Consider the following 19,915-nt stretch of genomic DNA (forward strand, 5'->3'; position numbering starts at 1 on the left):
TTATTATTTCATTATGCCCACTGAACTGAAGTGGGCTCCTCTAAGCTATGCACACTTTGGGAAAATTCAAGAACCAATTATTCCCCCTTTGCTCTTTTCGACAAGCTTTACTTTAAATGAAATGATGGTTTGTGTCCCCAGAACCAAATAATCAAATCCTTCATTTTCATTGTTAGGTGAAGAAGGGCACTTCAATCAACTTTATTGTAGCTGGGTCATGACTCAGCCACTAAACACTACAATTTCTAGGCCAAATTAAACAAGCAAAGGCACCAAGAGAGACAATTATCTAAGAACCAAATATACAAGATTTGACTTAGGGACTCCTTTAGTCCTTTTATTGTCACAATGGTGACGTGTTTGTATTATATGTTATATTTTATTTGAATTTGTGATAGAGGATAAGGTCCTTTTATTGTCACAATGGTGACGTGTGGGTATTATATGTTATATATTATTTGAATTTGTGATAGAAGATAAGGCTAAGATTTTGTAATTTCTCACTTAAATAAGAGACTAGTTTTTTTAAAATATAATCAAGTTAAAGGTAAGAATTTCTCAAATTTTTTTTTTGTCTATGAATTTTAAGATTAGACTCAAAACCATATGTGTTAAAGATTCAAACTTCTTTCATTTATATTAACACGCAATGATTGATAAGTACGGCAACAAATTATACTAAGTGTGCTATTGGACAGTATCGAAGTTGGTAGTTGGTACTTGATTTGACACATCACTTTTTCCCTCAAAATTTTCTGAAATATCAATATTCGGTAACATGATAAAAAAATATAGGAAAATAGTTGTAGAAATAAAATTACAAGTGAAATTTACAAATAAAAGAAGAGAAAAAAAAGTGATGGAATCTAACTCTTTTTTGTGTGCGTAAGAAAGTTGTTTATAACACTGAAAAAAATGTGATTACTACTTTTATGATATTTCTAGCCAACAATAAACAACGACAATTCTGATTTCTGAGTGTGTCTTCTTTGGTAGATAATGAATTGTATCTCAATAACGACAATGGGTGACGATTATTTTATATTGGTAAGTTATATTTTTTATTTTATTTATTAATCTTATTTATGTCTAATAACTTTAATTTATTCAATACACGAGTTATTAGATATAAATAAATTAATAATTAAAATAAAATATAAAATATTTTATTCTTACAAGATATAAAATTAAAGTATTATACAATTTTTTTTTTTTTTTTTTTTAAATATCAAGGTAAGTGTGTGGAGGAGATTGAAGGGTCTTAGAGAATAATATAACCAATGTGGAACTATGTATCTCAACAAAGGGTTAGAAAGGAAATACTCATCAAACAATTGCACAACCAATTTGAACATATTCCACGAGTTATTTCAGGTTACCACAAGCTTTGTGCGTGGAAATTAACTCCATGATGAGTGGTTTCTTTTGGAGTAATAATTCAAATGATAAAAAAGAAAAGAAAAATTCACCAAGTGAGTTGGAAACGGACGTGCCCACAAAGAAGGAAAGAGACATGGGTTTTAGATATTACTTGCAAAACATGGTTGGAGACTCTTATATGGAACCCAAACTCTTTGTCCTCTAGAGTTCTGAAAGCGAGATACTATCTCCAATCAGTGGTGGAACTTCACTGACAAATTTGAGGGGAGAAAATGATAGGTCTAGGTGGATAACTTGAAAATAAAAATGTGGGATGATGGAGTAACTCTTAAAAAGGAAATTCGAAATAAATCCGCAAACTTATAGACTATGGTTGTTTTGAATATCACTTCCAACAATATTACATGCCTTAGATGTTTAAAATGAGTAATCCATGAAAGCAACATGTTTAAAATTTTAAGTGCTCACGAATTAACAATCAAATCTTAATGTATCAGGTGAAAACAAGAATTAATAAAAGTAAATGTCCTTTAGCATTCAACTAAGCGCCAAAAACCTACTTGGTATAGTATAATGAATGGCCGTGAATGGTTAACTTATACTTAATCTCTTGTTTATGAGGCAAGGATATTACAAAAAAATCAGAGTATTTATATTATATGTCTTTAACACCTTCCTTCACATAAGAGTTCATTCGTGATGGAACTCATGATAATTTATTATGTAAAGAATCAATTTAATTAAAAAAATAAAATAAAACTATTAAGTGAAGATTACATTAAATAATCTTATATTATATTTATCTAAGTCACTACTTGTCAACCTCAAAATCATCATATAAAGACTTGGGAAGCATGGAGCCGAGTTAAAATAGGATAATCACACATAAATAATCTTAATTTATTTATATTATATATAAATATGCACATTTTATTTAATATATGTTTCAGTACTCATATCTTTATTTTTCAAATAAATATTTTACTTGCGTATCATATGGTATCAAAACACTCGTATCCATATTCGGGCAACATACCTTACTAATTATATGCATTACATATGCTTCATCGGTTTCAAACAAAACAAATCATTTTTGGGGGCACAGCTGCCCCCTTTGGTCCCAAAGAAATTCTGCAGTTGTGTCCATGGACCACTAGAGATTGGACTTTTAGATCTATAACTACCATGCATTTTTTTTTTCTCTCAAGATGCTAGTGACTTTATTTGCTGATTACGAGCAACACGAGTGGCATATCCCTTTGTTGGAGCAAATTTTCCTGAAGCAAATCCCTCTGAGCTTCCGAAATTGTTGGAATACATCAAACTTATCAAATGTGGACTACGGCATGTCGCGGTCAACTCCGAAAAACGCTGTAGCAGATTGCGGTTGCGAAAATAGCAGAATAGATATATGACAAAATAATGACAAAAATAAACAATTTTTAAAGGCAGTGATAACATAAGTGAAGAGATGCAGATGGACTAAAAAATTCTTAAAAATTTTCTATTACACATTTAAATTTAGGACAAAATTAATATTTTGCCTTATGACAGCAATTTGAACGCAAATACGATCGCAATGGTCGCTATTACATTCCAATGCGGCGCGGCATAGTTTCTTGTGGTGAGGCACCGCAATGCCCATACAGCACGTCTTGTGGCGCAATTAACTACTATGGAATACGTGGCCTTGGCACTATAATAAGCATGATTACTTCTTCACCGTCGTAGTGCATATCTTATGCAAATGCTAGTGTTCCCGTTGAAGCTTTTTCAATCTCCAATTTAGATTTAGGAGGATCCAAATATATTGGTTATTGATTCAACTAATAAGTCATCAAACATTGAACAAAACAACTAATAAACTATCAACTGCGTTAGTGCCTTAGTAATTTACTAATTTATATCAATGAAAATTATTTCAAGTCTCCTCATATATTTCTTTGATATTTTAAAACAATACTTTTGTTATCAATTGAGCAAAGTTAATTTCGTTGACTTTTATATTTACTAATTCATAGTTTACCTTATATTTACCTTAACCAAATTCTTAACCCAAACTCTGCATGTCAATTCCAAATCTCCTTCTCCACTAGCAAATAATAAAAAGAGAGAAGCAGAGAACCACATTTACATAATTCATAGGCATAAATAACAACAAACAAATTTTCATTCTTTATATTAAGATTCGGTATAACATGCAATACATATACACCCGCCACCCTAACCAATAGCAACAAGGGGGATAAAAAACCACATTTTTAAAATACAAACTCAACAAAATGAAAGAATTGAATCTGTCCACTGTCTTCATTGCTACAATAATAAGTGAGCATTACAAGAGGAAGAGGCAGCACCAATTTAAAAGGAGAAACTAAAAATCACTCTCCAGGCAGCGTCACATTCAAACTTTGACACTAACCACACCTACATCCATTATAGGCCAAAAGCAAAGTGCTATCCATAGGAATCCAAGTACTGTATATACCAGTAAAACCACACTATCCAACAGATAAGTGCATTTTAAGATAACTAGGATGCAAAAGCAGTAGATATGTTACTCATTGTATTTGAGTCTAGAACAAATCCACTTTCTTTTTCAGCATGTCTTGCTTCCATCTTGGCAATTTAGAGAATGCTTCTTTTGTCATTCCAAAAACAGTTTCGAACTCTTTGTCTGACAGGTAGGCCTAATCAACATTAAGTGGAGAAGCAAAAAAACATGTTAACATGAACCCAAAGCATGAAATTAAAAGTATAACCATATAGCTCCCTAGAGGCTTTCAAATATTACAAATACCCCTCAATATCTGATAAAATTATTAAGACCTCCACAGAAGAAATTAACGGGAAGCTCTAGTAACTGTTCCATTTTAAGGGGGTGTTTGTAAAAAAAAAAAAAAAAAAAAAAACACTCCCGTTAAACCCAAGTGTAGGATAGAGGTAATCCTTGTATGCAGTCTTACCCTTGCATAAGTGCAAAGAGGCTATTTCCAGAATTCGAATCCATGACTTTTCAGCCATGAAAAAACGGCTTTACCACTGCTCAGGTTCGCCTTCTTTTTTTAAGGGGGTGTTTGTAACAAATTAAAATTTCAGGGGAGGTACATATATTTAACACTTATAAAAACATATAAAACAAATCAATAACATGCAAACCAAGACTTACCTCTCTCCGTTTAAGATCAACTCCAGACAAATGATTACCGGATTTAGTCATTAATTGCTCGTAACTGAAGACACTTTGACTATTTTGACTATCATTTCCATCCTCCACATTTTCTTGTTTTGATTCTGAATCCCCGTTAGTACCAGTTTCAGGGGCAAGTTCCTGTGTCTCCTTCGCTTCTGCAACTTCTTCAAGACCTTCCGTTTCAGAATGGGCACTTTCACTTTTAGCATCTGCAGCAAGAACTCAAACTTGTCAAATGATCAAAAGCAACACATGACTTGAAAAATAAGAGCTATGTTTCTCACCGAAAGCGGTACTTTCAACAACAGGACTTGCCACAGGAGAAGCTTCAGGTGAATGTTTCTTCTTTTCAGCGGTGAGAACTGAAGAAAGAGCAGCTACTGCTGCTGCTCTTTGTGATCCTTGACTTCTTCCAGATGGCCTAGGAGTAAAAGTTTTGGTTCCGGATGATGAATTAAATGCAGTGTTTAAGGCAGCTAAAGCTTCTGCCCTTTGTCTTGGTCCTCCTTGATTTGACCCATTCAGTTTATCCTGCATCAGTGAGAGTAGAAAAGTTTAAAAAAAGCACCAGTTTATTTCTTTTCTTTATTCAATTATCACCAATGAAAGGTCATGGATTTGAATCCAGGAAACATCCTCTTTGCAATTATGTAAAGGTAAGGCTGCGTACAAGGATTTCCTCCACCCCACACTCACTAGTTGAGTTTAACGGGGAGTGGTTTATTCAATTATCACCTATGACCCAATCAAATATCATAACGTTATTTAAAACTAATAGGGGTTGCAATTTTCAGCCCGACATGCCAACATGATCCAAACACGATACCAATATTTTCATGTTCTTGTCAACCAGTATTTGTATTCGTGTTATGTTTGTGTCAACCAAAAACTAACAGGGAGAAAAATTATGTTCATTACAAGAGTATTCGTGTTTGTCCCGTGTTTGTGTCGACCTGCAATTGACCCATTTAAATTAAATAATTATATAATTACATATTTACTCTCAATAACCCCACTTCTATTTATTAATTATAGGTTATGTATATTATTATAATTTTTATTCGAAAAAATAAAATTGGTAGGTTATTTGTGTCGTATCAACCGGCATAATAAAATGGGTCATGTTAGTGTCGAGAAGTTTGACAAAAAATGGTTATTTGTGTGTGTTCAGGTTGAGGCGTGTCAAACAAAACACGACTTGCCTACCTGAATTGCCATCCCTTTAGATTGACAACTGTATTTAATGTTGCACCAAGTGGATTGTACGGGTTAATAGACAATCTAGTGTTTTTAATAAAAACTATGACATATAATTTTTATGAGAAAAAAAAATTAGTCATTTTGTTAGAGGATGCTCCATTGACCCTATACCAAATCCCAATCATAGAGGAATACTTTGAAAACTTAATTTGAATTTATTGCTCTTGGGGCCCATGGCACTTAACTTTTCAAAATGAAACCCAAGAAGGTGATAATTTTTTATGCTCAGAGTGAATCTGGAGATATTTAAAATACCTGAGTATTTTTCCTTTCATTCTTTCGGCAATAAAGCTGAACCTATACTTGCCCAAACTCAACTATTTCACTTACACGTTACAACTAAGAACAAAAAGAAAGAAGGAACAAAGATGCTATATGGAATGAATGCCTGGTCATTCATTACCCTGTGCCCTCTTATCTTATCAGGAGAATCTACTCTTGGTTTAAGTTCATTAACTGTAAAATAACAGAGAAAAAGATAGTAAATCATCTATAAACAAGTGGCCATACCATGCTGGATGTTGTCTCAGGAGATGAATTAAAGGCATTATTTAAGGCAGCCAAAGCTTCTGCTCTTTGTCTTGGTCCCCCTTGACTTGACCCATTAGACTTTTCCTGTCAACAGATTCAGCAAAGCCTAGTTAAACATATAGAGGCACACACAACAACAAATTAATGACTGCAATAATAAATTTAGATATGATTCCAAACACCAACAACATTATGTCTGCACAAATTTATCTAACTAGTAATGTCCAGAAAGAGAAGAGCTATTCAAAAGTAGGCATTTAGGAATATTTTTGCCTGAACATGAAAAGACTAGGAAACCATTTAACTAAGAAAAAAGAATCGTAGATACAAAGGATACAAAGGTATAAAGTGGCTTTCAAATTAGACCACATGAATTAAAGCAAAATGGGAAGAACATAAAAAAATTAATGATATAGAATTAAATCCCTAAGTTTTAATGTAAAAACAGAAAAAGGAGGCATTTCTATAAGTAATTCAAAATTATGATTTACTCTAAAATTATATAATAGCATAGCCATATTTATTGCAGTTCTTATATGACATGGACAAATGTTGATCCTTGATACCCTATGTACTTCACTTTTGCCTTTACCACAATCTGAAACAAAGTCATTATATTACAGCAGTGAAGTAACAAAAATGAGTTTGTAAATCATAAATAATTGCATATAATGGATTAAACATCATCAAAAGAACACATGTCATCAAAATCCATGGTAAGAAAAAGTAAAAAGTAAAAAGAACATTAGTTCCTTAATGTTTCTGAAACTTTCTTCCATTTTACAATCCAATTTAAAAGTAAAATAATCCTGGAGTTGGTGCTGAATGTTTCAAATATTAGAGTAGAAAGTTGAAGATATATAAATTTTCTCAAATTTTATTCAGATTACAAGGCATTTATGGTATTTCCAGGTATAATATTATGAAATGTGAGGAATACAGTACAAATAAGTCCCATAAACAAAATGAAAAAGGTCCTTGGTCTTGGTGACTGTATTGGGAGTCCCATATGTCACATAATTCTGAAAAAGTACTTTATTTTGGAGAATTATTGTAACAAAAATGAATGTAGCTAAAGAAACATGACATGATTTAGAATCTCCATTGTTGGATCTAAGCAAGATACTGTTCATGATAGAAGTTCAGTTTCAGCAGTTGGTTTTAATATAAATAAAAAAATTCTGAGATTTTGCATGTTCAACAGCAACAATTTTCTCATGAAAATTTTGAATCAGGTTTTTACCTCTGCAGAATGGCCAATTCCGAAGAGTAATGTCACCTTTTTCTGGAATGAGTTCCCTTGAACCTGCATTTCATCAGGAAGATAATGAATGGGCATTCAACAAATTAAACAACCTATTTTGCAACATGTAAATTTACATGGCTTTAGCCTTTAGGCTCGCTATGTTGAATTTCTTCAAAATTCTCATGATCGCCTCATATCAGTTTCACTAATAACACATGCATCTGATATACTTTGTATACGTAAATATACCAATAGCACTAGGTAGCACTGGTTCATTCATGGGAGCAGTTGTTTTATTGTATCTATAATCTGAGCTTCCACAGTTATTTTTAAAGGTGGAACCTGTGTTATAAAGCTTCAAAATTGTTGCGATCCCTATATTGGATAACAATAATATGCTTTAGCTAAACCAGCCAGTTAGACAGGAATTATAATGTTTTCAACGAACAAGAAATTGTAACTTTACAGGTGACAATAATTAAAAGTGAGGGCGAATTTTTTTAATATAAAAGACAAACAAGAAAAGGAAGTTCCTTAATGTTTTCGCACATACCGTAGCTTTTGCATGATCCCAAGAAAAGTATGTTGTGAAAAAGCAAGGTTCATTCCCTTCAGTTACTTTATATAGTGGTACATGAGGAGATAGTCCCTCCAGAGATGCAGCCTTATCTATGTATTTCTGATGGAAAATTTTCTAGTATACATCAAGTCCATCAAGTAAAAGGAAATATGGGAAGAAAAAGCTCTAATCCGTTGAGCAAGTTTACCTGCGCAATTTCAAAAGCATTTTGCTTTTCTTTTGGGTCCACAGACTGACCAATCCAAACAAAAACTTCTGCATGCGTGTCAAGTATGAGGATATCCTCTGTTAACAAATCATCTTGGGAAAAGTTGTAAACCTCCTCTACCTGAAGAGAAAAATATAAAAATAGATTTAGAAGACATGAAGAACCCCAAAATTACTACTCACTGCTGACAAGTTCACATAATGAAGTTGCAGTCACAAACTCACCTGTAACTTTCCTGGTACATCCACATTGCGAAGAAATTTACAAAATCAATAATGGTTAGAACATTCAAATATCAGTAAATAAACAAATTTTTATACAGGGAAGAATCGTTACAAGAAATGCTACCTCTATTAAATGAGAAAGTGAACAAATGTGGGTCTCTGACAATGTCATTAGTGACTTTTTTGCTGGTGTAACTTTGTTTTCCTCCAACTGCAAACCAGAAAGCTGAGCTTTCTGTTCCTTCTTTAGCATGCTTTAAAGCAACTCCTGGCTGGACATGGATGTATAACATGTTAACAAATAATGTATAATGTAAAACTACTATAATTCAATCTACATGTTAAAAACAATCATTAAGTCTACCGGAGAAAAAGAAATACGAGAATCATAACACGCATTAGCTGGTTACAATTAATGCACTTCAGGGTACAACCACAAGGATAAGGTCATTCCTAGCCAGTTTGAATGACTTTTATCTTGAAGTTACCAAATCTATATAAATAGAAGTATAATGGTTACCAAAAGAAATATGAAAGCCATTTCCATAAGTTTACTAAGTTTTCATTTATAGAAGAGTTGAACATCATCCCTAAAAGGTAAATCTATACCAGTCGTGAGACTATAGAAACTCAAAAATGTGTTTAAATTATATAAGATTGAGACAACTCAGTTATGCTTGAAATTTATATGATAGTCCTTGAATAATTTAGTGGAAGACCCAAAATGTTGAGCTACTTCCCTTAAAAATTCAGCGAACTATTGAATAGAAGTAGAAAAGTTAATTACAACTAGGGAGAGGATAAGAAATCCTCAAAACAGAAAGGAACAAAATACAAAAAGATATCAGGAAAAAAAACGTTGAGCTAATACCCTTAAAAATTCAGCAACTTTTGCTGCTAGCTGCTGCTGCTCAAAGGAACATTGGTTGCCATGCCAAGTAAAAATTGCTGAGCCAGATTGCAAGACAAAACACTCGGTAGAATTCAATGATGTCGCCACCTGAATAAGAATAGCATAATTTTGGTGGATTAATAGAGAAAAAGCCCTAGTAACATAACTATTGTGGACAAAATGAATAATTTAATGAGCACATACTGCATCAACTTGCACTGCTTTATTGTTATGCACGGATGTTCCAGAAATTCGAATAAGAGCAATACTCTCTGCGGTGTAAGTTTCATCTGGCAAACTTTTGTCTGCTATTAATTTTTTGTATCCAGAACTCAAACCTCCCTGCAACAGATATAAGTCAGTTGAACTAGTTAGCTTCACACTATCTATATATGTTAATAAAAATAGCATTGGATTTTGCAAATGATACCTTGAGGATCACCATAGGTTGGAAAAGAGCAACAAATTGTGGTGGCTCTTTACCTTCAAATGTGCGACCCTGTAAAAAACTATTTCAGTAATACACAGTTTCCATGCAACATCCCCAACTTGATATTCACATTACGATACCTGAACAGGTCTACCCTTTAATGAGTTGAACATCGTATTAGCCAACCGAGTAGCCATCCTTTGGTCCTCCTGAAGAAGGAAATGTAACCAAGTGAACTTGTATATAGGCATAAATTCCCAAAAATTCCAAGCAACCAAAATGACTAGCAGAAGTTATGAAAATTTAAGGCAATAAACTCTAAGCCAGTCTTAACAATAATGTTATCACTGTAAAGTGAATGCAAACAAAATATTAGAATCCTCACAATATGTTTTGAGCTCAAATCAGAATGACTGAAGTTACCTCAATGCTGTCTTTGCCAAACCAACAGCACAAGTAGTAGTCTTCCTTCCTCTCGCCAGAGTGATAAGTGTACAGTACTATATAACAATCACCACTATAAAATTTACCGATGTCCTCCTTAGGTAATGGAGTCTTGGCACTTCCATTGATTTGCCATACCTGGAAATTTTAAATAATCTTCACGTTGATTGGTATTAATTTAATTGAGCCAAGAAACTAATTAAAAAAATATATAAACTTACCTCCATCTTTCCACCTCCTTCAAGCAAAGGTGGGATTTCCTCATTAACTGGGGTACTTTTTGCCACTCCTTTAACACCCATACCTTGTTGCTTCAGCAAAGCTGGCAGTACAAAAAAATATCATACTTAGTCAGCATGGCTAATGAGACAAAAAGCCAAGCCAAATCACAATGGAGAAGAAACAATGTCCACCTGCAACTTTTCCTCTTCCTTCCTCAGCACCGGTAGTAGCAGATCCTGATGGCCAAGAATCAAAGTTGGACTTGAATGAATGTGTCTCATAACCTTGAATAAGCCTGGTTATCCTTGTAGATTTTGGTCTTTTTTGACTTGCAACAAACTCCTGAACATCTTAGTAAAATTAATGACTCCACCTTTTAACCAACATAAGAAGAAATAGATTCTGCAATGGCATTACCTCAGCTGCCTGACAAGCTGCTTTTCGTTCTTCAACTTGTGTTACCCGGCCAAACCAGACAAATACCTCAGCACCACAGTCCAGTAAATAGCATCTGTTGTTCTCCAGCAGTGATTTAGAAAGTTCACCTTCCACAGACTTGACCTCACCATCAGCAATACTGAATGCACATGATCATATGCTCCAGGTCAAGAAACTTAAATGCATAGTGCACAAATTATAACAGAGAAATAAAACAATAACTTCAAAACGATTAATACCATAACAAGTATTAAGGAGAAAAAACGTGGAAAAAAGAAAGATTTGAGTAAGGTTATAATACATTTAGCAGAAAATAATCATGGTCCCCAGTATAAACCAGCAAGAAGCAAGGACAAGACTTCTCATACATCAGATGGAATGAGAAGAATTCAAAAGACCTAAGTTTTAATCAATATCTTCTTACGTCTCATAAAAAACTCATTCACTACAACCTCAAAATACATAAATGCAAATCTCTCATCACACGCATCTGCTACCCAAAATGCAATCATAAATCAAAGTTTATATATTAAGTATTATGAAGAGTGTTAGAGAATAATATAAACCATTAAAGAGGCCCTCACCCAATAGCTTAAGCTTTTGGGTTGAATTGGTTCTTTACATGGTATCAGAGCCTCGTGTCCCGGGTTCGATCCTCACCGCCCCCCACTTTTTCTTGTGGAATTTTCTTAGCACAGGTAGGTAGGCCTGCGCATTATCCACCCTTCAAGCCCAGTGGGCTCTCGTGTGAGGGGGCGTGTTAGAGAATAATATAAACCATTAAAGAGGCCCTCACCCAATAGCTTAAGCTTTTGGGTTGAATTGGTTCTTTACAAAGAGAAAGGAGGATAAAATCTAACTGTACCCTTTTGATTATTTAAAGTTTTCTACTCATTTTTTATCTGACTTGCAATCACAGAAGTTTTACAGAATTATATATATAAAAATTATTAATAGCTGAAAAATTCCTTTGTTATGGATTTATCTTAGTTAAAAATCACCAACAACCATCTCTTGTTAGATGATATTTTTGAAACAGGTGCTTCGGGAAGAAGGGGGTGATTGACCAGGATGAAATCAATATACCTATATAATTGAGCTGGAATGGTCTCTGGAACGATATCATCCTCACTGATTACCTTCTTCCCAATGGGAGCAAAACCACCAAAGAGGACCCAAAATTCACCTGAGTCTGACTCAGTGTCCAACTTGCCATCATCTGCAATGTAAGATACATTTTATAGTTAGAAACAAATCAAAATACACATCTGAAGAACAGATATGCAAAATTATAAAATAGGCTTTTCAAAAAGTGATAGGAAAACATGTGCCTTGTGTCCTTACCAACAATTGCAACATCACATTTCCCTTCATGATACTTTTCCTTCAACAACTGAATAACTTCCAAAGCCTTGGCTCTTTCCTGAATATTAGAATTTGCACCATTGAATTGATAAATCTTATTCTGAGTGTCTAGGATGAATACATCATCATGATTCAGTGAAGACCGTGCAAAAGGGACCTGCAGAAGGAAAATGTTAAATTAGATTTACAGTCAATGAAAATGTGTACTGTATGACGTTCACGAATAGAGAACACTATGCCTGTTTTATTCTGACAACTCGTTTTCCTCTGCATATATACAAACGTGTTTCAAACTCCTCTTCTTCAGGTTTTCTAAATCCAGATGCGACACCCCCCTCTAATGGTATTATACATGGCTTAAAGTATGACAAAAACTTGTCAGATTCATGCCCTTGGATTTCCCTGTGCTGTACTGCACGTCCTCCAAGAGATGCATCAAGTTCAACAGTTTTAATGGCTGCAGTTCCAGCCTCATCCTACAAGGAAAACCACAATGTCAATAGAGATTATTTTTTGTCAAAATATATTGATTCATGAATTTCAAAACAATTGTGATCATGCGATGGGGCCCCTTCAAGAGAAAATTGTAGGATTCATCATACCTAAAAACTACTTCAAAAAGGGAAAGCAAAAAAGAGTGGAACTGGAAAGAAACATAAACACAAAATTTAAAACAATAAATTTTCTAAAAAAAATATTGTTATCTTACAAGGTTCAACATTTTAGTCACCCCTTCACTATATGAGGGGAAAAAAGGCTGGATAAGACAAGAGCTAGGTTGGAGACAGGGTAGGGTGAAATCCAAACTTACCTGACTTGTATCCTTTCCAATCCAGAAGTGAATATCATAAAAATAAGCGCCTCCTTTGCCTTGTGTTGTCTGCAAATACATATAAAATCAACTCCTAATTTTATTTTTAACAAAAAGTAGACATCTATATTTAACCAAGAGGGCGAGCCTCGAATAATGGTAAAGCTGGAAACAACCTCTTTGCAAATATGTAAGGTTAAAGTTACGTACAAGGATTGCCCTTGCCCTCATCCCTACCCTGCTAGTAAGGGTTTAATGGGGTGTGATTTTTTTTCCCCCCTGCTCTCCACTCAATATAGGAATTTTATTAAAGACTCTCATCTATAATTTCACAAGAGTAGGGATTCTTTAAAGACTTAAGGTTTTCATCAGTTATATATCATGTAAGCTATGCTGTCCCCCTAGAATTATAATTCGAAAGTGGTCACCCTTTTTTAGACCCACGTGAATAGAAGTTTCTTTCTCTATTTTTCTGTTTATGTGCTTTGATCTAGAGTTGAATACAATAATCGGCAAGATAATGTCTGTTTGAATCTCAAGAGAACTAAAAATGCAATTTAGGGTATTTTGCACAGCCTAAACAGAAAAGGATGAACTGCTTCCAGAACATTCGGCCTCGAGTCATCATAAAGTGACACAACGTATAGCCATGTATAAACACATCTAACTGTAATATTGGATACAGTTCGCACCTGCAAGATGATATAAGAATCTCCCATGTAGAATTTCCCATATTCAGATTTGGGCAATGGAACTGGCAGAAAATTCTCAATCCTCCATATTTCAGTCCCTCTAGAAGAAGTTAAGTCTAAAACTCCTCAAGTACATAATATATCCAATATATAACAATATAAGCAGGAAAAATAATGCTTATAGCTGGAGATTAATTACACAGTCTTTGACTATTCTTTTATTATTACTATTTTTACCCTTTTACTTTATTCCTATAGAAAATTTTAAATGAAGAAATTATAATTTTCACAAGTTCTTTTATAAATCACCCTTTTATTAAGGATACACTTTTTGACCCACTCCCTGGAATGCTGGATCCAAAACTTTTGTAGTGCTAGACATAGCTGAAACTTCCTTCTAAAATAGTGTCTTTTCAGTAAATGCCGTCTACAATTTCGAAAGTAATCCACTGCATGAGAGGAAACAGAGTTAACAATGTCTTAGCATGAGAAAATCATGTATCATTTTGTAGATAAGGTAATTGCATATCCTCTGACACCACCATATCATGCAAATTACTGCCATGATTAAGGTTCATGTGTCAAGCATGGAGAACAGCAGTGGCAGCGAGACTTCATTTTGCAAAACATAAATAATTTATAAATATTGACTTCCTATATCTCCCTGTATCTTTTATAAGCACTAGAACCAAACAAACAACTAAAGTATAAATTTGGAAAATTACTGAATCAAAGGCCACAGCATAGTTAGGGTCACAGCAATGGGTAAGGACATTATATTCATAACAATATGTTCTCCTCAAATGAAAGAAAGAAACAATTGGACATAGAGGGAAGTGGGAATTGATTGCTTCCTTCATTGTCATTATGCTGTGTATCAAAAGAAAGCAAAACTAACAACTTAATTATAGTTATATCCAGAAAAATCATTTCTACAGTGTCAATATTAACCTATCTGTGGGGTTATATTACTTAGGGAGAACATACTTCTAGTCCTAACAAATGAAAATTGCTTGTACTTGCACTGAATCTATAATATGGCTGGTTGGTAGTTAAATTTGCATGCTAACTGCAGGACTACTGTTGTATCAGGCTCTAGCCTCCCATTCTATTTGGTGTCATAATGTCAAGAACCAGCTCTTCCAAGCACTTTAGATGTAAGGTGAAGGCTCATGAATGGTTTTGTATCCAAGACGCCCTCTCATGCAAGAGTCCTTTGGGCATGAAGCACACACAATAGGAACTGACAGCCACGGACAACAGTAAAAGAGGAGGAATATGCCGAAAAATGACACGGCAAGGAAGACCAACAAACCAGAGTTGAAACACGGTTCACTAGAGAACAGTGGGTCCACCGGACATGCACGGTTCTAGGTTGCTTCTGTTTAGGCTGATACCATGCTGAGAGTAAACATAGATAAAAAGAGACATATGATGAACTCTGTGTTTCAACTACAAAATAAAGGCTGAATACGTAGAATTAATGTAACAATTTCCTAATTACTATAATTACATGATGTAGTTAGACTCTAGCTTACAAAATAAATATAGACACTAATTACATAATAATGCTCACAACACATGAAATGTCTTGTCTCAATTTTCTAAAACAACATTAAAAATGATAGCAAAAGAAAATCGTTTAAAGTAATCTTCTTCAGCAATCACAAGCAAAATATGTCATCAGACTCTGGAAATTTTTGGTATCTTTGACACACTCCAAAACCTTTCTCTTCAAGTCAACAACCTTGCTTAGTCTCCTTACCCAATTTCAAACCCCAGTCACAATCACAATATGATTAATGATATTTGGCCCTCAAGTACCCCACAAATCAGATTTTATGGTTTTCAAATTTCTTTCTCTTTCTGCTAAATTTTATCAACCAATGAGCATTAGTAACTATATATGGATGAGAATACTCCACAATCATGATTTTTGTTTTACATACTGAAACTACTTTTTCTTGGGGGTGATATTTATTGTCCTATATGCACCCAACATCTGGTTTTCTCAAAAATTAACACTATGCTGATCCTGGCTTATTAAAATATCAAGCAAATAGTGCATAAATCTTTTTAACATGGACAAGGAACTCTTGAACTTTGCTGAAATATATTCCTCAACTCTACTGAAGCAGTTTATATGGTTAAATCCAACTTATCATCTTGTATAGAACCACATTGTACACATTTTTCACCACTGAATGGCTTTGTAATACTAGAAAGCGCTAAAGTTTAAGTGTTGAAGAAACGGGAGAAGAGATACAGTAAGGTCAGTGTCCATTTAATGTCTAGATGATTGTCCCAATTGTACATTACTTCTATGACCAATAAATATCAACAAGTTCCATGTTAGCACAACAGCCATCCATGTCACATTCCAAATTGCCCAGTTCTCTAATTAGGTGGAGACTGCAAACTGAGAGCAGCATTACCAGGTTGAAGTGCTCTACATGTAAATTGTTACATAGAGTTCAGCAAATAACTGCTCATCCACTGCTTGCTCCACCACTTAACATGTCCCCAATCCAAGTCATTATTATCCAAATGGGTTCAGCATTCCAGATTTTCAATTTCTTTCCAGTATTCTGAAACAGTGAAGCTATCTAAGAGGAGAAAAATAATTTATGATCGTGAAGGCAATGCACTGGATAAGAGCTATTCACTTAATAGTTAATACCAAAATCCAATGGAAATTTGAGCGCACACTTGATCTGAGCTAATAATCAAATAGTAAGCACTGCCACTAAACAGAAAGCACTGCCACTTTAGGGGATCAACTTGATTTGTTGCTGCAAAGTTGAATGCTAACACATCTACCAGCCCCTCTTTTCCAATGCTCATTTAGTCAATTCTTTCTCAAATTAAAAGCTAACATAAATCAATACAATTGATCAAAGCTTGATTAGCCAAAAAAAAAAAAAAACAAATCATGACAAATAGATAACAGGCGTGAGATCACAAAAACAAACAAACAAACAAACTAAAAGAAGAATCGGGTAATCAAAGAACTCAAAACTGTGAAACAATATCAAAACAAGAGGGTACTCAAAAGATAAAAAAATCATACTGATCACCAAACGAAGAGTAAAAGCAAGATGAACCCATCAAAGTTACCACAATATGAGGCAGACACAGATCAACAATCAAGGTACTGAATCAGAAAAACGACGAGAGCATGAGATCAAGGTTGAGAAACAGCATTTAACGTGGTGACATGAGTGTGAGAAGAAAAGGGGTTAGTGATCAGAGAGAACGAACGTACCTGAGATCTCAGGGTGTGATGATGGTTTCTATGTGCGAGAGAGATAAGAAGAAAAGGGGTATGGGAAGGACAGGGTTGCAGAGCTGGCAATAAAGAGAGAGAGAAGATACTTGTTGAAAAGAGAAAAAAAAAAAAAAAAAAAAAGTGAATTATTGGTGTGCCTGTGAGTGTTCTTCTCTCTCTAACTTTTTTAGCCTTTTGAGATTTGCAATTCAGAGAGTTGCAGAGAGAAGGGTATGAATGAATTATGACGATGATGAAAAAATGAAACTACTATGAAAAGCAAACACCGAGGGTGGTGAAACCAAAGAGAACAATAGAAAACCAAACCCAAAAAAATATAAATAAAAAACAAAATAAAGAAAAAAACGACAAGAAGAAGCTGATATATTGTTATATGTTATTTTATTACATAAGACGAATGAAGCAAAGTCGTTATTTTTAAGGTAAAGATCCCTTCACCGTGCAACCGCCTATTTTGGTCTTTTCTCTCTGCTTACATGGGCTCATGTCATGTTTTAGTTTTGAGCTGGCCATGATCTCTTTTTAAATCGTGCTTATTTAATATATTAAGTAATAAATTATATTAGATTATATGTATTGTAAGATAAAAAAAATTAATAATTAAAAATTAAATAATTATCCTCCAACAAATATCATATGAAGTAAAATATAGAAATAATAATAATAATAATTATTATATTATTTAGTGTTTAAAGTTTGACATTAAACAGTTAATTAAACATCTAAATATACAACATCTGAGATGTTATATATTTACTATCTCTTTTTTTTTACTATCTCTTATTACTAAATCTTGATCGTTAATTTTCACTATCTAATGGTTATAATTTATTAAAAATTAAAAATTAATTAATAAATATAACCCAATAAATTATAACCGTTAAATTGACAGAAATCAACAATTAAAATTTAGTAGTAAAAAATAATAAGAAAAGAGGTAGTAACAATAACCTCTCCCATGCAATATTGAAAAAACATTTTCTCCCATGAGAATTCAATTATCATGTTATGATCATTCGTTTTCTTCTTATTTTAATAAATGTGAGACCTACTACTAATTGAGTCACAACATGAGAATTCAATTCTTATGTAAGATCATAAAATCAAATCCCTACAATATATGTTGTACTTGTACGTCCCATGAGTGAAACATCCAACTTGTGACATATATAAAAATACTTTGCTCAAAATGTGGATATAAAAAGCATACATTTTGAACCATTGTTCTTTAGGGAATCGTTCTTATTAGACAAAATTTATCACTAATTTGAATGTTAGAATATTGGTATAAACCTAATTAAATAATGTCTTGGACAGATTAAATGAAATTAGATAGAACATATTAAAACATAAAAGGAAAATCTAATGTGGGGGTGAAAATGAAATTCACCAATTTATAGGGCCATGAAGAGTATGAAAATTATTTTGCATTGTCAAGTTACATCAAAGCTATAGAAGATAGAAGGTTTACTTTGTTGTGACTTATAATTGCCTATCCAATTTTGCATATAAAGACGCTGAACTTCTGAAAGCAGCAGCATGGTCGACCATCACTCACCCAATATTAGATGAAATTGCTCATTGAAAAATGACAATAAACTTTAGTTAAAAAAGAAGGGAAAAAAAAAAGGGTATGCTACAATAAGTGTGGCAGGTTATTGTAAACCTACAAAATTAAATTCTCATGCGTTTAATTTTGTATAGAATGGGTAAGTGGAGTATTATGTAGAGCAGGTGAAGTGTACTTATTATGTTTTATGAAGGACAGCAACCCTTTCAGTAGGCAGAACAATAATCTATTATTTAGAATGTTGTTAGGTCAGTTCTTACAAAATCAGTCAAATTAACCTACTGAAAAAAACACCAATTATATCCAACTTTACATTCTCAGTGTATTGAATACGATTAAATCAGTTGTTGTGAATGAAAGTTAATAATCTGCCATTCAAAGGACATGTTAGTTATTAGTTAACAGATAAGATTGGTACATCAGCTTCCCTTTAAATTACAGTACGATTAGGCTAACCAATGTGCCATATATAGTTGGAGAAGTTACCACCAAGCAATTGGATAAACTAACGCGAGTTTACTTCAGTTTAATCAGTAATTTCAAGTTCGAAGTTTAAATATGGATTCATTTTTTCTGCAGTCACTGCAGATAAATTATCTGCATTAAGTCCAATGCGACGTCGTTCTAGGACGAAAATTATGGTGTTTTTGTAATTTTAATTTATTTTAGGGTTATTATAGTCTTTATAATTATAATTTTTTAATCCTAAAACGACGTCGTTTTAAAAATAAATACAGATAACTTATCTGCAGTAATTTGCAGAAATATTTTCTGTTTAAATATATAGTTGTGTCAAAAATTTGGTTGGGAAAGTTGTGATTCTACAAGGCTTGGATTAATCAAATAATCGATAAATCTGTAAAAAACATTACAAAATTAAAATTAAAATAGCTGGAGAAGTTGCCACCACTGCTCCAAAAGATTAATCAATATCTCTAATGAAAGTATCCAGTTGAAACCAACTCTAACAAAAGAAAGTATTCTACATTTTTCTTAAGTCTCAAACAAGAGTAATAGAATTCCATTTTGTTTCCTTATTAATCTTTTAACTAAGTGAAAAGGTAGTTTTGATCCATTTGTAAAATAAAAAATAAAAAAATAAAAAAAAGTCTAAGCACATAGAGAAGAGATATTCTACAA

General features: G+C 33.4%; 1 protein-coding gene across 1 annotated transcript; it reads right to left on the minus strand.

Annotated features, from left to right (window-relative positions):
* Nucleotides 1-3,575: 3,575 nt before the first annotated feature.
* On the minus strand, nt 3,576-17,474 carry LOC133286848 (villin-3-like). Its single transcript, XM_061484343.1, has 24 exons — nt 17,182-17,474; nt 14,243-14,365; nt 13,917-14,016; nt 13,225-13,293; nt 12,653-12,889; nt 12,393-12,570; nt 12,135-12,267; nt 11,028-11,187; nt 10,802-10,952; nt 10,610-10,710; nt 10,368-10,526; nt 10,085-10,153; nt 9,945-10,013; nt 9,719-9,856; nt 9,494-9,622; nt 8,747-8,894; nt 8,623-8,633; nt 8,378-8,518; nt 8,164-8,289; nt 7,608-7,670; nt 6,344-6,448; nt 4,858-5,104; nt 4,550-4,782; nt 3,576-4,070 (listed from the first exon to the last, which is right to left on the minus strand). Exons 2-24 carry the CDS (start codon nt 14,296-14,298, stop codon nt 3,957-3,959), a joined length of 2,937 nt encoding a protein of 978 aa, XP_061340327.1. The 5' UTR covers nt 14,299-14,365; nt 17,182-17,474; the 3' UTR covers nt 3,576-3,956.
* Between the last annotated feature and the right edge of the window lie 2,441 nt (nt 17,475-19,915).

Source organism: Gastrolobium bilobum, unplaced genomic scaffold (assembly GCF_033153095.1).
Source record: "Gastrolobium bilobum isolate Gb01-03AN ecotype WA unplaced genomic scaffold, APGP_CSIRO_Gbil_v1 utg3261, whole genome shotgun sequence".
Lineage (NCBI taxonomy): Eukaryota > Viridiplantae > Streptophyta > Magnoliopsida > Fabales > Fabaceae > Gastrolobium > Gastrolobium bilobum.

Excerpts from the sequence above, each read along its gene's own strand:
- LOC133286848 (XM_061484343.1), bottom strand. The coding sequence starts at position 14,298 with ATGTCTAGCACTACAAAAGTTTTGGATCCAGCATTCCAGGGAGTGGGT. Across the intron at positions 10,711-10,801 it reads AGGAAGAGGAAAAGTTGCAG|CTTTGCTGAAGCAACAAGGT; the intron begins GTGGACATTGTT and ends TTGTACTGCCAG. Across the intron at positions 7,671-8,163 it reads GGGATCATGCAAAAGCTACG|GTTCAAGGGAACTCATTCCA; the intron begins GTATGTGCGAAA and ends GATGAAATGCAG.